Below are 17380 nucleotides of genomic sequence, written 5' to 3' on the forward strand. Positions count from 1 at the left end.
TCCTGGGCCCGGTAACCCTTTGTCCCGATGATGAGCTGAGCGGTTGGCCAATGGGAAACGACATACTCCGCACATGCGCAGCTTCCCCTCACCCTTGGACATGCGCAGTCCCGGGCCGCCCGCCCGCGCGCCGTTTAGAGCGGTTTTCCCAGCGCGGGGGATTGTGGGCACTGCGACCGCCATTACCCACCCGGATCCCAGTCTCCAAACTCCTAGGTCTGGGATGGAAAATGGGGGTGGGGGAGGCAGTGACACCGCCCTGACACAAAGTACATGTGAGTAGATTTGATTGTGATGCCCCCTGAGCAAAACAGTTAACTTCTCTCTTACATGTTTACATGTGTAAAGATTTAGACTGAAATAAAAAGAGAAAATGCTGGAGACACTCAACAGGTCTGAAATCACCTGTGGAGAGAGAAACGGAGTTAACGTTTCGAGTAGAATATGACTCTCTTTCTGTAAAGATGTAGACACCTGGGTGACATATTAAGAAGAGCAATAGCTAACACAAGAGGCCATGTGGAGCCGTGAGTAGTATCCCAGCTTCTTAACAAAAAGCTCCTAATTCAAATACCACTCTAGGACGTCATTGCCAAGGTAAGTGTCTTCACGATACAGCCAAACAGATTTAGTATCAACTTGTAAAACCTTTCAACACACACCCATGGCAGGTGCTAAAAGGCAGAGAGATTCCTGGTCAGTGATGTGATGGAAAGAAATTGGAATCTCGGCCATCAATATCCATGGCTTTTTAAAATTCATTCATGAGATGTGGGCTTCGCTGGCTGGGCCAGCATGTATTGCCCATCCCTAGTTGTCCTTGAGAAAGTGGTGGTGAGCTGCCTTCTTGAACTTCTGTAGTCTGTGTACTGTAGGCACACCTACAGTGCTGTTAGGAAGGGAGTTCCAGGGTTTTGACCCAGCCACAGTGAATGAATGGTGATATATTTCCAAGTCCAGATGGTGTGTGACTTGAAGGGGAACTTCCAGGTGGTGGTGTTCCCGTCTATCTGCTGCCCTTGTCGTTCAAATGGTAGTGGTCGTGGGTTTGGAAGGACTGTAACTTGCCTGTAACAGCGTGTGTTGCCACAGCAATTCACAGTCCTCGGGGGCCAGTTGGCTCAGACGCCTGGAAGGTGTGTGGATCAGATTGGTGCCAACAGCACAGGGATCGATCCTCGTTCCAGCTGTGGAGAATTCAGGATCTGCCTCCTTACCCTACCCATGGTGCAGGTCATGACACTGTGGGTCAGATTCAAGAAGAAGAGAAGGGATTCAGTCCCTCATTGAGCTTTATTACCTCCTGTGAGCTCCCAGCATAGAGAGAGAGAGGCCATTCACCTGCTCCATATGTGGCAATGGAGTAACTCAGTCAGCCAACCTGCTGGCCCAGCAGCGAGTTCAGGCTAGCAAGAGGCTGTTTAAATGTTCCGAGTGTGGAAGGGATTCACACGTTCATCCCACTTGCTGAGACTTCAGTGAGTTCACAAGTGATTCCAGGGGCTGGATTCTGCTGCTATTGCTGCTGCTAATCACATCCAGGACTGAACCATGTTCATTCTGACAGTTGGGGTTTGTTTCTGCTGATATTAATAAGCCCTGTAACTGGGCTGGAGTTTAATATCCTGGGTAAATGTCAGATAAAGCAGCTTTGTTTTGGGCACACAGTTTGTCAAGTCCTTGATGTCACCAAGATGAGAAAAGGTAGGTTTTAAGCAGAGATTTAACGGAGGATACAGAAGTGGAGGGGTTAAGTGTGGAAATTCCAGAGCTTAGGAACCTGACAGCTGAAGACTGAAAGAGTGTCAGCCCTGGATTTTGGGGACTCGGGTCATTAGAGTGGGGACTTGAACGCATGACCTTCAGACTCAGATACGAGAGTATGAGGCTGATTGAGTCCTGATGTTCGGGGAAATGGTGTGAAGTCTCAGCTGCCTCATTCTTCCTCTGTCCTTTGTCCCATTCCAGGGTCAGCAGATCAGCTGAGAAACTGGACAACAATTAAAAGTGGCAAGAAGAAAGTTAAGAAAATAAATGTCTTCACCCAGAGAGTGGTGAGAATGTGGAACTTGCTCCCACACAGACAGATGAGACTAATAGCATAGATCCATTTATTAGAATTTGAATATGTTCAGGGAGAAGAAAGATGAGGCTTATGTTTGGCACAGCATCTCATAAATACTCAGCTGCTCAAATCCCCAGGCGGAAACTTGAAACAACTGCCACATCTGGTTTGCAATTTGTGTTTTGTTTTTGAGATGCATGCCTTGAATTCAGTGGTACAAAACTAAATTAAACATTGTCACAAAGAGATATTAATGTATATAATGTTATTGGAAATTATGTTAAATTGGACTTGTAATAGGGTCTGTGTCTTTGGTGTCTGTGTGTGTGTCTTAATCGGATTGAAGTCAGCTAGTCTGGGTGCTGTGATGTGTAGTAGTTTTGAGACATTAAACAGTGAGAAAGTTAAGGTAAAGTGTATGTTTGCATTTTGTTGAATAAACCATTCAAAGATTGGGAGTGAAATCTTGCACCTAGCTAGGAGACACCAAGCAATATGTTTATATTGCTAATCAAATTGGGACTATGAAAGAGTATTAATTGTTAGAGGAGGTGGCGTTCAAAGGGCCTGGTGATACAATGAGAATTTTCATTCAAAGCTGAGGCTCGGTATATATAGAAGATTTCCTGTGTGGAAGTCAGAGACATGGAAGATCTAAGCCTGTAAGCCTGCCACTGTGTCTGCAAAGGAACAAATTGAAAGGAACCTCATTTTGAATTCGTAAGATGAAAAATGCTTTGCCTGATGTCTGTTTAAGTCTATTGGTTATTGTTGCCTTAGTGGAGATTAATTTGGGAATTTGTTAAAAAGTTATGATTGTAATAATTTGTAGCCATGTGCATGTGTTTGATTTGTTGTAAATTAATAAATATTTAATTTAGTTTGATATAAAAACCTCCCTAGACTTGGTGGTCTTATTCCTCAATATGGAGCTGCAACTCAAAACATATCAATTGAAAATATAGGTTATGGCAGTTGTTTAAAATTTCTCTCTGGGATTTTAAATAACTCACCCTTTACCAACTGCTGTGTCATACCAACATTTATTAATAAAATAAATAACTTTAAGGACAAACATAGGTCTACAAATTACTACTATGATAACTCCAAGCTCCACGAATTAATCAGACTCCCAGTTATAACCCTGTGAAGGCAACAAAAATAAAATGGATTTTAATAGACCCAGGCAAGGCACACGATACTTTGGTCAGGGATATTCACACTGAATTCTCTTAGTTTCATTTCTTATAGGCAGCAGCTTGGTACATAGAGGCTGGAGGCTTTTCACACTTGTTAGATCTTAGAATTCCTTTCCATTACACATAACCTCATTTCCTTTATACATGTTTCTCCCTTTCTAATGTAAACCCCAGTTTTCCAATATGTCATTGGACTTTACCTTCCTAATAATAAATTCTGTCAGAGTACCAAAGGGGTTTGCCTACACACGGGCCCTGAAATAAAGGGGTTTGTATGCACAGAATGTGAACTAAAGGGGTTTACATACACACAGACCCCGAACTAAAGAGGTTAGTGTATCCACGGACCCTGAGCTAAAGAGGATTGTGTGCACACAGACCCTGAACTAAAGGGGTTTACGTACACACATGGTCTGAACTAAAGGTGTTTGTGTACACAGACAATGACTGAGCTGCAGGGGTATTCATACGCACAGATCCTGAGCAATATAGGACTAAGTCAGGAGTGTCACATGGAGGGAATTTTCAACTGATGTTGTTCCCATGTATCTGTTGCCCTTGACATTCGAGCTGGTAGAGGTTGTATTTGGAAGGTTCTGTCGAAAGGTGCCTGACAAGTTGCCGTATTGTATCTTGTAGATGGTACACACTGCAACCACAGTGTGTCAGCGGTGGAGGGAGTGAATGTTCAATATTTTGGATGGGGTGCTGATCAAGTGGGCAGTTTGTCCTGGATGAAACAGACTCTCCAATTTGATAAAGACTGGCTGAAAAATAACAATCATTTTTGGGAAAGCACTAGTATCAGTGAATTTAAAAAATTTCAGTCAATTTGCAAAACGTTTGCTCTTGAAAGATATATTGGAACAAATCACATGAGATGTTTGCAGTTGAATTGAATGTCTTGGCTCCTCACGTGGACACCTGACTGACAAGAGGCAGTGATTGGACAATGGCTGGAAACAATGAGCTGAAATGTTCTTCTGAGAGTGAAACTGTTTTTCTTTAACCCGGAACTGATTATGTCAGAGTTAAGGGCAATACCAGGTTCAATTACATTGAATATACAGCACCAAAACAGGCCATTCAGCCCACCCAATCCATGCCAGGGTTTATACTTCACATGAGCCTCCTCTCAAGCTTTCTCATCTCACTCTATCAGTGAATCCTTCTGTTCATTTCTCGCCCATGTGCTTATCCAGCTTCCCCTTAAATGTATCTGTGCTATTCACCTCCAACACTCCCTGTGGTAGCGAGTTCCACATTCTCACCACTCTCTGGTAAATTCCTGATTAGATTTACCATGGTCTCTCGTTTTTCTCTTCCTCCTATAAATGGAAACATTTTCTGTGTTTATCAAAACCTTTCAGCCTTGTCTTTCCAAGAGAGAAGTGACCCAGCCTTTTCATCGTCTCCGGATGGGTTAAAACTCTCAGAGTAAAAATCTGAAGACATAAATGCTTTGTTCACACATGAGCTCAGCACAGTGAGTCAGCAGGGACAGAGTCACAATGGAGCCTGAGAACAGGAGATTCACTGAGAATGGCTGGGCTGGGCTGGGCTGTGCTGTGGGAATGAGATGGCTGATCAGACTGTTCATCTTCGGGGTCTTGGAGTTGGGGGAAGTGGGGAGTTCAAGTGGCAGCCTTCAGTAACAGAACAACCTGTATTTATATAGCACCTTCAATGTAACAACATGTCCCAAGTTTTTCACAGGAACATTTTGAAACAGAAATTGACAAAAGATTTGTTCAAGATTATGATTATGTCATAGAACATCCTACAATCGTTAATGGGATGTGGGTGGCTCATCCCAAATTGTCCCTGCTCAGAGAGCATTTAAGAGTCAACCAGACTGCTGCGGATCTGGAGTCACATGTCGGCCAGATTTCCTTATCTCAAGGGCATTAGTGAAACAAATCAAATGGGTTTTTGCAACAATCAGCAATGGTTTTATGGTGGTCATCAGAGCTTTAAATCCTGGTTTTTGTTGAATTCAAATTTCAACATCTGCCGTGGTGTGATTCTAACCCAGGTCCCCAGAGTATTACCTGGGGTTTCTGCAATACTAGTCCAATGGCAATGCCAATATTTCTCTCAAACGAGATCCCTCTGTGCCCCAGACATTCCCTCCCAACTATTGATTGAAACACTAATTCATCCTACTATCCTCCTCCTGCTTTTTCTCCAATTCTCCTCATCTGATGCAGTTGATTCTCGGGTTCAGTTTCACAACCACCTATTGCCCTCCCCAATATGTCACCCAGGTGTCTAAATTTTTACAACTGTAGTTAACAAACTGTTTTGCCAAGGGGGCGTCACAATCAAATCCAGTGACTAACCACATGTACTTTGTGTCAGGGCGGGGTCACTTCGCCCCCTCACCCCCACTTTCCATCCCAGTCCCAGGAGTTTGGAGACTGGGCTCCGGATGATTAATGGCGGCCGCAGGTCCCACAATGCCCCGCGTCAGGGAAACCGCTCTATCCGCCGCGCATACGGGCGGCCCGGGACTGCGCATATCCAAGGGAGAGGGGAAGCTGCGCGTGTGCGGTGAATGGCGTTGCCCATTGGCCAGCCGCTCAAATCGTCATGAGAGTCAGAGGGTCTCCCTCGCCCGCAAAGGCTTCCGCTGCCCCATTGTCTTCATGCGAGGGATTGACCAATGGGAAGATTTGGAGGACCGGAAGGACCCTGGTCCTCCAGCCAATCAGAGCGCGGGCTTTGTGTGAATGAAGATTGAGCTTCACACAGACTAAAACTTCCTCCTGTGTCCAACATCTGTGAGTAAAATACTTTCTTTTATTCCCCTTTCCATTTCTTTTCTCATTCTGCGCATAAATTATTAGATATATTATTTATGGTTCTGTAATAAAGTACAATTATATTATGTATAGTCTTGTCATATAGGACTGTTGCTACGTTACATATTTCCTGTCAGACTCATTACGGCACAGAAGGAGTCCATCTGGCAACTTGAGTCCATGTCAACTCTCTGCAGAGCAATCCAGTCAGTCCCATTTCCCCTCTATCCCCGTTCCCCTGCAAGCTTATTTCCTTCAAGTGCCTGTCTAATTTCAATTTGAAATCATTGATCACCTCTGCTACCTCCACCCGCCCAGGCAGTGAATTACAGGTCATGGCTAGTCACTTCCTGAACAAAGTTCATGCTCACATCGCCCTCCATATTTACAGCCTGCATCAAGATTTTCATGTCTGTGTCCAGGACATGAAGCAGTGACCATGGATCTGTCGACCAGCATTGATCGCTCCTTCTGGAGAATTGGGAGGGCGTATATTTGGTACAGCTGAGTGAGAATGGAGAAAATGTGTCTGTAATGGGGAAATGAGAAAGGAAGGAATGATACACTGAAACTAGACTTCTCTGTTCTGAATTTCTAAACTGTACTGACATTGATGCTATTTGTAAACTACTTTTACAGGATACTAGAAGGGGAGGAATTGCAGACAGAAGTCACAAACCAAATTGCATGTCAAATCTGACAGAGTCACTTGATTTACTGGGACCTGAATATCATTGGCTTTTCAATGTGGAAGGAGAAATGTTTCCCTGTTCTGCCTGCTTCAAAAAGTACTAAAGATCCATGTGAGTGGAACAGCAGCAAGACACACACACACCCGAGTGAGAGTGTTTCAGTGCACTGACTGTGGAAAGAGCTTTAACCAGTTACTCAGTTGAGAAAATATCGCACCATTCACACTGAGGAGAGACATCATACATGTTCTGTGTGAAGACAAAGCTTCAACTGACCATCGGACCTGGGAAGACATAAGGGCATCCACATCATGGAGAAACCGTGGAAATGTGGGGACTGTGGGAAGGGATTCAAAACCCCATCGAAGCTGGAGATTCATCGACGCAGCCACACTGGGGAGAGGCCATTCACTTGCTTTGTGTGTGGGAAGGGATTCAGAGATTTATACACCCTGCGGTCACACAAGCGAGTTCACACCGGGGAGAGGCCATTTACCTGCTCCGTGTGTGGGAAGCGATTCACTCAGTCATCCATCCTTCGAAGACACCATGTCACTCACACCAATGAGAGACCCTTTAAATGCTCTGACTGTGGCAGTGGCTTTAAAAGTGCTGCAGTTCTGAGGGTCCATCAGCGCATTCACACTGAGGAAAGACCATTCAGCTGTTCTCGCTGTGCGATGAGATTTAGCACGTCATCCAACCTGGGGACACATCAGCGAGTTCACACCGGAGAGAGGCCATTTACCTGCTGCGAGTGTGGGAAGGGATTCAGTAATTCATGTAACTTGTTGGCACACCAACGAGTTCACACCGGGGAGAGGCCATTCACCTGCTCCGTGTGTGGGAAGGGATTTACTCGATTATCCCACCTGCTGCAACATCAGCGAGTTCATACTGGAGAGAAGCCATTCACCTGTTCTGAGTGCCAGAAGGGGTTCGCTGATTCATCTGCCCTCCTCACACACCAACGAATTCACACTGGGGAGAAGCCATTCACCTGCTCCATGTGTGGGAAGGGATTCACTCAGTCACCACACCTGCTGAGACACCAGCGAGTTCACAAGTGATTCCAGGAGTTGGATTCTGCTGTTATTGCTGCTGTGAATCACATCCAGGACTGAACCATGTTCATTCTGACACTTGGTGAAGTGGGAGGGTCGGAGGGTTTCTTTCTGCTGGACTGGCCGGTCTCACGACTTTGCTTTCAGTGGGATGATGCTCTTTGAGCCTGGGAGTGCACATTTCCACTGAAATGATCCACAAAAGCTGATGAAGGACATTTATTTTATCCTGGGTAGTAAATGCTGCTTGTGTTGAGCTTCCCGGGAACATTGCAGCAGGCCGAGGACAGAAATGTGAGCATGAGAGCAAGGTGGTGAATTATAATGGCAGCAACTGGAAGGTCAGGGTCATGCTTGTGGACTGAGTGGAGGTGTTCCACAAAGAGGGCAGCAAACAAAGGACAGATGAAATAGAGAGAAACCATTTGGGTCCAGAACATTGTGCACATCCTTATATCTGGTTGGCTTTGATCCTCAAGTAATTTTCTGTTTTTTTTAACCATGTTTTGTTTCATTAATAAACTTTTATCTGTAGAAATATTTTTTATTCTGGACTTTTCATGATTAGATTTATGCACTTTAAGGAAAGTGGGTGAGAGGGGTTGGCAGGTTCTTTAACAGAAAGTGAGTCCCTCTAAGGTAATTGGCAAAGAAGACATGGGTGGGGATGAGATTTTATTTTTATGTTAGAAAATGGCATTCAGGGAGTCAATTAACCCTTTATCCCTTTTCCCAAACTCTGAAATGATTCACAGTGATAATCCTTATTGGTGACAGTGGTTAGATTTTATTCAGTATAAGTAAGATCTGACACATGCTCATGTCTGAGCAGTAGTATCAAAGTGCAGCAGCATTACCATTACACTCTGGGTAGAAGCACCATCTCCACGTAAATGCTCCCTGGTCTGCCCCAGATGCCATGGCACCAGTCAATGCAATATGTGAAACCTCTACAAATTTCTGTGCTCGGGGAATCCCTTCTGATACTTTTTTGCATCACGAGGTCAATGGAGACAGATTTAACCCAATCATTGCTGAGCTAACATTTGAACGGGCCAATTACAAAACCTGTCATTGAACCATCTGTACCTGCCCAAGCCACATCAAACTCTCAAATAATTAGCTTCCCATGTTCTGTCCCCGGTACAGGGAGTCAGCATTCCCATGCCAAGCAGTGAAAATACGGTGGCATTGACTCCCAGGTGTTGTCTAGGATTCAAGGCATTCTTGTTTTCTCTGTCCTCTGGGAGGAGTGCCCTGCAGTCAGGAACGCGGTGAAGTAGTCTGGGAAGAGTGCCCTGCAGTCAGCATCACAGTGAACCAGCCTGGGAAGAGTGTGCTGCAGTCAGTATCACGGTGAAGCAGTCTGGGAAGAGTGTGCGGCAGTCAGCATCACGATGAAGCAGTCTGGGAAGAGTGTCCTGCAGTCAGCATCGCAGTAAAGCAGCCTGGGAAGAGTGTGCTGCAGTCAGCATCGCGGTGAAGCAGCCTGGGAAGAGTGTGCTGCAGTCAGCGTCGCGGTGAAGCAGTCTGGGAATAGTGTCCTGCAGTCAGCATCGCGGTGAAGCAGTCTGGGAAGAGTGTCCTGCAGTCAGCATTGCGGTGAAGCAGTCTGGGAGGAGTGTCCTGCAGTCAGTTCTTGTTGAAACTAGCTAGAGTGACATCAAAAGACAGCATGAGAGAGCGGCAGAGAGATCAGAACCAGCGCGAGTGCGGGGAAGCTTCAAAAAGTGACGTCAGCACAAAGTTAAGAGCTGATTGGTGAGCAGTGAGTAAGTGTTTTTCTCCAGTTTTTCATAGATTAAGCTGAGGAAAGATTCACAGAATCACAGTGCAGAAGAGGCCCTTCGGCCCATCGAGTCTGCATCGATATGTGAGAAACACCTGACCTACCTACCTAATCCCATTTACCAGCACCTGGCCCATAGCCTTGAATGTTATGACGTGTCAAGTGCTCATTCAGATACTTTTTAAAGGATGTGACGCAACCCGCCTCCACCATCCTCCCAGGCAGTGAATTCCAGACCGTCTGTTTCATTACTACAGATCTGTTATGTTACAAAGCTTTTATCAGTAAAAATATCTGATTTCCTGATTAAATTTATTTACTTTAGGGAAAGTGGGTGAGAGGGGTTGGCAGGCTCTTCAACAGAAAGTGAGTCCCTCTAAGGTAATTGGCAAAGGAGCCAGGAAATAATACACAAAATAAGAACTAGTGGTGGAGGGCGTAACATATCAGTATGGATAGAGGATTGGTTAGCGAACAGGAAACAGAGAGTAGGCATAAATGGGTCATTTTCGGATTGGTAAGATGTGACAAGTGGAGTGCCACAGGGGATAAATGCTGGGCCCTCAACCATTTGCTATGAATATAAATAAATTGGATGACAGGACTGAATGTACAGTAGCTAAATTTGCTGATGTTATAGGTATGTAAGAAAATAATTTGTGAAGAGTGAGTGGGCAAAACATTTGGCAGATGGAGTAGAATGTGGGAAAATGTGAACTTGTCCACGTTGGGAGGAAGAATTTAGAAAGCATATTATTTAAATGGAGAGGGATTGCAGAACTCTGAGGTACAGAGGGATCTGGGTGTCCTGGTACATGAACCACAAAACATTATTATTCAGGTACAACAAATGATTAGGAAGGCAAATGGCATGTTGTCATTTATTGCAATGGGAATAGAATATAAAATTAGGGATGTTTTCCTGCAGCTGAACAGGGCCTTGGTGAGACCACATTTCGAGGATTGTGCATAATTTTGGTCTCCTTATTTAAGAAATGACACAATTGCTATTGTAGCAGTGGAGGCTGGGTCACTGAATATTGTTAAGACTGAGTTTGATAGATTCTTGATTGCTGAGGGTGAGAAAGGGGACAGGGGCTAGGAAGGAGAGTGAAGTTGAGACCATAATCAGATCAGCCATGATCTTACTGAATGGCGGAGCAGGCTCGAGGGGCCAAATGGCCAACTCCTGCTCTTAATTATTATGTATTAACCCTTTATCCCCCATTTGCAAACTCTGAATTGATTCACAGTGATAATCCTTATTGGTGACAGTGGTTAGATTTTATTCAGTATAAATAAGACCTGACACATGCTCATGTCTGAGCAGTAGTATCAAAGTGCAGCAGCATTACCGTTACACTCTGGGTAGAAGCACCAACTCCACGTAAATGCTCCCTGGTCTGTCCCAGATGCCATGGCACCAGTCAATGCAACATGTAAAACCTCTACAAATCTCTGTGCTCAGGGAATCCCTTTTGATACTTTTTTACATCACAAAGTCTATGGAGACTGATTTAACCCAATCATTGCTGAGCTAATATTTGAATGGACCAATTACAACACCTGTCATTGAACCATCTGTACCTGCCCAAGGCACATCAAACTCTCAAACAATTGGCTTCCCACGCTCCGTCCCCGGTACAGGGAGTCAGCATTCCCATGCCAAGCAGTGAAAACATGGTGGCCTTGACATCCAGGTGTCATCTAGGATTCAAGGCACTCTTGTTTTCTCTGTCCTCTGGGAACTGTTCATCTCCCTATACCCACATAGGAAGTCGTCTGTTCTCAGCTCTGCCAGATTTCTGCTGAAGTTTGGCCCCTTTTACACCTTTCGGATCAATAAAACATTTGGTCAATGAAGATCCAAACCACAATTTCCCATTCTGTCACCTGTCAACCATCCTCACCCAGAGAGTAATCACAACAGGAATAAAAACAGGAGAAGTGTAACAATCAAATTAAAAATAAATGCACAGCCAGTCATAGTTTTTAATTTGTGTTCACGAATTAGCAAGAAAACCCGAAGTAGGGGGTCCCCTCAGGATTCTTACAGTCCACACCTAGAGGGGGAGAAGAACTCTCCTTCTGACCCCTCACTCAATTTCACTCTGTTATTTTCCAGTTCTATTCTGGCTGCACCTGGGGTAACATCTACTTGATGTTTTCTTCTCTTGAAGGAGCACCGTGAGTTCTAGGTTACTAGTACATAAGGACATATGCTTCATGCAACAGGTCAAGCATGGATGTAAAAGATTCTCCAGCTCTCTCCTTACCCCTATCCAACTTGTGGACAGTTCTCACTCAGTATTATTTCTCCCAAACCCTTAATTGACCCATTCCAAATTTTTTATCACTTTTACTTCAATTTTACTCACTTTTTGACCATGACCGGTGTGTTTAATTCTATCCTGACTATTTTAAAGTCAGTTTCTCTCTGGAGTGTGTGTCAGTGCCTTGATGACATCAAAATGTTGTCTCATTCCTCTGACCACATTCACCATTTGATATCATGCTGTTTGTCAAGTAGCTGTGTATCTCAGGGACCCATCCATCAGTGCATTTCACCAGGAATTTCCCAGTATTACTTGGTTAACACGTAATGATTCACATCTGCACACTCACACCGGTCTCCCAATAGCACGCTACACATTCTTGCCTTTCAGGCCATCTTATCAAAAGGTCAAAGTGGGTGTCTGTCTCGAGATCATCACTTATCTCTCCCAACATGGTCCTGATATTTCAGGCAGTGGCCAGGCTCTCAAATGTGCTTTACTTTTAAAAAATAAGTTCACAGGCAAAGGAGACAAATACAGGCAACAGAAAGTGATCAGCTTATTCATTTCACCTATAATTTCACTGGAATGTAGGTGGATACCAAGTTGACATATTCCACTGAACTAAACCCAAGATGAGTTATTCTGATTCCTTTACTGACCAGTACAATATTTTTAGAATATCTTGAAACAGAAATTAAACATTCCCATTGTATTTCAGTTATTAACATATTCTGTTTGTTTTTTATTTTAAATGACAAACTGGGGTTGTTCTCCTTGGAGCAAAGGAGATTGAGGAGGGATTTGTGGAGGTGTACAAGATTATGACAGGTTTAGATAAGCTGGACAAAGAAAAACTGTTCCCATTAGCTGATGGCTCAAAGACGAGAGGACACAGAGCGATGTTTCTTGGCAGGAGATGCAGGGAGGAGGCGAGGAAGCACTTTTCTACACAGTGAGTGGTAATGAACTGGAACTCACTGTCTGTGAGGATTGAGAATGGTGGAATTGGAGAAGATGACTGATTTCAAAGGGAAATTGGATGGGCACATGAGAGGAATAAACTCTCACGGATAGGGTAATAGAATGAGGAAATTGAGCTGACTGCTTTCCTCTACAGAGTCGGCATTCACTCAATGGGCTGAATGGCCTACTCCTCTCCCCTCATGACTTTGTGATCGACAGAACAATTTCAGTTGCTCCAGTCTCTCCAACTAACTGAAGTCCCTCATCCCTGGAGCCATTCTTGTAAATCTCCTCTGCATCCTAAGAACTTCATATCTTTCCCAAAGTGTGGGGCCCAGATATAGGGTTTCATTCTCGAGGGATAGAATTGAAAAGGAGGGAGGTTATGTTCAACTTGTTTCGAACCATGATTAGACTACACTGGGAGTACTGTCAACATTTGTTATCTCCATTTAGAAAAAGGAAATAGAGGCATTGGAGAAGGGGTAACAAAGATTCACAAGAATAAGACCAGAACTGAGAGCATTTAACCCTCAGGAAAGGCTGGGGCTGCTTTTCTCTAGAAAAGAGAAGACTGTAGGGTGACCTGATGGAAGTCTTTAAGATGATGAAGGGATTCAATAATCCAATAGGGATTTCATGAGAAACCTCTTTACCCAGCGAGTGGTGAGAATGTGGAACTCGCTACCACAGCGAATGGTTGAGGTGAATAGCATGAATACAGTTAAGGGGAAGCTAGATACATACATGAGGGAGAAAGGACTAGAAGGATATGCTGATGGGGGGAGATGAAGAGGGGTTGGTGGAGGCTCATGTGGAGCATAAATACTGACAGAGACCAATTGAGCCAACTGGCCTGGCCCTGTGCTGTAGACTCAATGGAACAGAGACAAAGGTATTTATTTTAGATCTACCTGTAGTGGTAGGAAAAACACTATTTACTATCCAGGATAAAATAAATGTGCTTCACCAGCTTTTGTGGATCATTTCAGTGGAAATGTGCACTCCCAGGCTCAAAGAGCATCAACTACTGGAAGCAAAGTTGTGAGACCGGCCAGTCCAGCAGAAAGAAACCCTCCGACCCTCCCACTTCATCAAGTGTCAGAATGAACATGGTTCAGTCCTGGATGTGATTAACAGCAGCAATAACAGCAGAATCCAACTCCTGGAATCACTTTCACCTGGTGTCTCAGCAGGTTGGATAAATGAGTGAATCCCTTCCCACACACAGAGCAGGTGAACAGCGTCTCCCCAGTGTGAACTCGCTGGTGTCTCAGCAGGCCGGATGAATTACTGAATCCCTTCCCACACACTGAGCAGCTGAACGGTCTCTCCTCAGTTTGAATGCGCTGGTGGCTCTCCAGTTCCAGAGAGCTTTTGAAGCCACTTCCACAGTCTGAGCATTTAAATGGTCTCTCATTTGTGTGAGTGACATGGTGTTGCAGCAGGTGGCAAAACTGCTTGAATCCCATCGCACACTTAGAGCAGGTGAATGGCCTTTTACTGGTGTGAACTCGCTGGTGTGTCAGCAGGTGGGATGAATCTCTGAATCCCTTTGCACACTCAGAGCAGGTGAATGGCCTCTCCCCGCTGTGTACTCGGTGTGTCAGCAGGATGGATAACTGAGTGAATCCCTCCCCACACGCAGAGCAGATGAATGGCCAATCCCCAGAGTGAACTTATCAGTGCCTCTGCATTTGTGAATCCTTTCCCACACTCAGAGCAGATGACCGGCCTCTCCCCAGTGTGACAGCATCGATGAGTTTCCAGCTTGGATGGGTACTTGAATCCCTTCCCACTGTCCCCACATGTCCATGGTTTCTCCATGGTGCAGCTGTCCTTGTGTCTTTCCAGGTTTGACAATCAAATGTAGCATTGTTCACACACACAACATGTGTACAGTCTCTTCCCACTGTGAATAGTAATGTATTTTCAGGCTGTGTAACTGGTTAAAGCTCTTTCCACAGTCAGTGCGCTGGAACACTCTCACTCGGGTGTGTGTGTCTCTCGGAGCTTTTCCAGTCACACTGGTGTTTAAAACTGTTCAAAGCAGACAGAGCAGACAAACATTTCTCCTTCGAGATTCAAAGGCTGATGATGTTTAGTTCCCATGAATTGAGTGACTCTGTCAGACCTTGATGTGATGTTTACTGTGAAATTTCTCTCTGAAAATACTCATCTACTGTGAAAGGAGATTACAAAAGTCATCACTCTCAGTACAGGATAGAAATTCATTCTTTCCCCTATCATTCCCCAAAAGCTGTAAATCTCCAACTCACACACTCTCCCTACATTCTCACTCTGCTGTACCTCACATACACCCTCCCAATTCTCCGAAAGGTGCTGATTCATGCTGATCGACAGATCAATGCTGATTGCTTGTTCCCCTGGACACAGAGATCTGAAAATCTTCCTGCATCATCATTGGGACAGTATCACTTGGTTAAGACACAGGGGCAATGTGAAGAAGCAGCTGGTCATGACCTCGAACTCGAGGCCTATGAGGATGATGGAAGCAGAGACAATCAATGATTCCAAAATCAAACTGGATGGACACTTGAAGGAAATAAACTTGCAGGGGATCAGGGATATAGAGGGGGAATGGGACCGACTGGATCGCTCTGCAGAGAGTCGGCATGGATTCATTTGCCGAATGGACTGCTTCTGTGCCGTAATGACTCTGACTGAAAATATATAACCTAGTTACAGTACTATATTACAAGATTAGAAATAATAATAAAAGGTATCTTACTACTGAACCATAAATAATATATCTAATATGTACCATTTGGTCAAAAGGACTCGAAACGCAAACTGTTTTTTTTCTCCACAGATGCTGTTAGACTTGCTAAGTTTTTCCAGAATTTTCTGTTTTTGTTTCAGATTTCTAGCAACTACAATATTTTGCTTCTATATTAGACATTTCTCTGTTCCATGTTAATTTACTGTCCCCTTAAATGTCAGCCATCTCCTGGGTAAACCACCCCTTCAATTGTGAACATTAGGAAAGAGACCATCGTTTTAGTCAGACAAATAAATGTGTCAAACTGAGGGAGCAAAGGATATCAATGTCTTTAAGAGAGAGAGAGACCTGGGCCAACCTTTCCAGAGTCTGCACCCTCCCTGGATTCACTTCCTTTCCCTTTAGTTCCTGCAAATCAACGATTTACCCCCAGAATGAGAAAAGAAATGGAAAGGGGGAGAAAAGAAAGTGTTTTACTCACAGATGTTGGACACAGGAGAGAGTTTTAGTCTGTGTGAAGCTTAATCTTCATTCACACATAGCCCGCGCTCTGATTGGCTGGAGGACCAGAGTCCTTCCGGTCCTCCAACTCTTCCCATTGGTCAATTCCTCAGCATGAAGAGAATGGGGGATTGGGAAGGGGGAAGTGGGTCTCTGGTGGATTGGGTCTCTGCCCCGCTCATGAGCAGTCCCGGGCTGCCCGCCCGCGCGGCTGATAAAGCGGTTTCCCTAGCGCGGGGGATTGTGGGAGCTGCGGCTGCCATTACTGATCCGGATCCCAGTCTCCAAACTCCTGGGACTGGGATGGAAAGTGGGGGTGGGGGAGTGCAGTGACTCTACCCTGACACAAAGTACATGTGGGTAGTCACTGGATTTGATCGTGATGCTCCCTTCGCAGAACAATTTGTTAACTTCAGGTGTAAAGGTTTAGACACCTGGGTGACATACTGAGCAGGGCAAGAGGTGAATTAAGGTTACAATCAATAGGGAGGAGGGACTGTGTGGGGTGTGGGGGAGGTGAATTTTAATAGACAGAAGGAGGCCATTCGGCCCATTGTGTCTGCACCAGCTCTCCAAATGAGTATTATGACCTAGTGCCATTTCTCGGCCTTTTCCCCATACCCTTGCACATTGTTACAATCGATAAGGAGTGTGTTGTTGTGGTGTGGTGTGGGGGGGGTGGGGGTGGGGGTGGGGGGTGGGGGTGGGGGCGGTAGTGCAGAGATTTATACTTTGAGAGGGAGAAGGATGTCCTGTGAGAACTGGAATCGACAGTCCTGGTTTTCCACCCTTTACTTCTGTAATCTTTTCTAATCTCCGTTTACAGGGCATTAATAGGGAGGACTTGTTGACAGGAAATGCAAACCAAACATCACGTCATGATCTGATAGCACGATTCAACTTATCAGGGCCTGACTATTATCAGCCTTTGAATGCAGAACGGAAAATTATTTGTCGATCTACTGAAAAGTTTTCAGCTATCAGCGTGAGGCTTCAATTGGTCATCCCGCTTGGTGATGGACAACTGTAACCCGACAGGAGATGAACTGTCTAAACATGGCAGTGGCAGAGCTTTGAGAAAGCAACCAAACTGGAAACCCCCACTGGGACTATCTGTACCTTGCTCGTCCTGCTTTCTATCCTTAATGTCACCTATTAGCACATTCCTTAGATAATATAATCACCTACAACACATCTTTGTCCTTTTGTCTATGACATCTTTTGGCTATCTCCACCTATCACCGGCCCTCTATCCAGCTCTACTTGTCCTTAAGCCAGCTT

At 44.8% G+C, this 17380-nt stretch overlaps 2 protein-coding genes across 2 annotated transcripts in view; both read left to right on the forward strand.

Annotated features, from left to right (window-relative positions):
* LOC121273703 (zinc finger protein 229-like) overlaps positions 1–17380 on the forward strand; it is a 1112939-nt gene that overhangs the window by 1055710 nt on the left and 39849 nt on the right. The window lies entirely within an intron of this gene.
* The window catches only part of LOC121273600 (zinc finger protein 585A-like), a 30007-nt gene continuing 18624 nt past the window's right edge, over positions 5998–17380 (forward strand). The window contains exons 1-3 of the mRNA XM_041180754.1: positions 5998–6047; positions 6708–7797; positions 16926–17084. Coding sequence (XP_041036688.1) covers positions 7072–7797; positions 16926–17084 — 885 coding nt within the window. The 5' untranslated portion in view covers positions 5998–6047; positions 6708–7071. The remainder of the gene's footprint in view (positions 6048–6707; positions 7798–16925; positions 17085–17380) is intronic.

Source organism: Carcharodon carcharias, assembly GCF_017639515.1.
Source record: "Carcharodon carcharias isolate sCarCar2 chromosome 27 unlocalized genomic scaffold, sCarCar2.pri SUPER_27_unloc_1, whole genome shotgun sequence".
NCBI lineage: Eukaryota > Metazoa > Chordata > Chondrichthyes > Lamniformes > Lamnidae > Carcharodon > Carcharodon carcharias.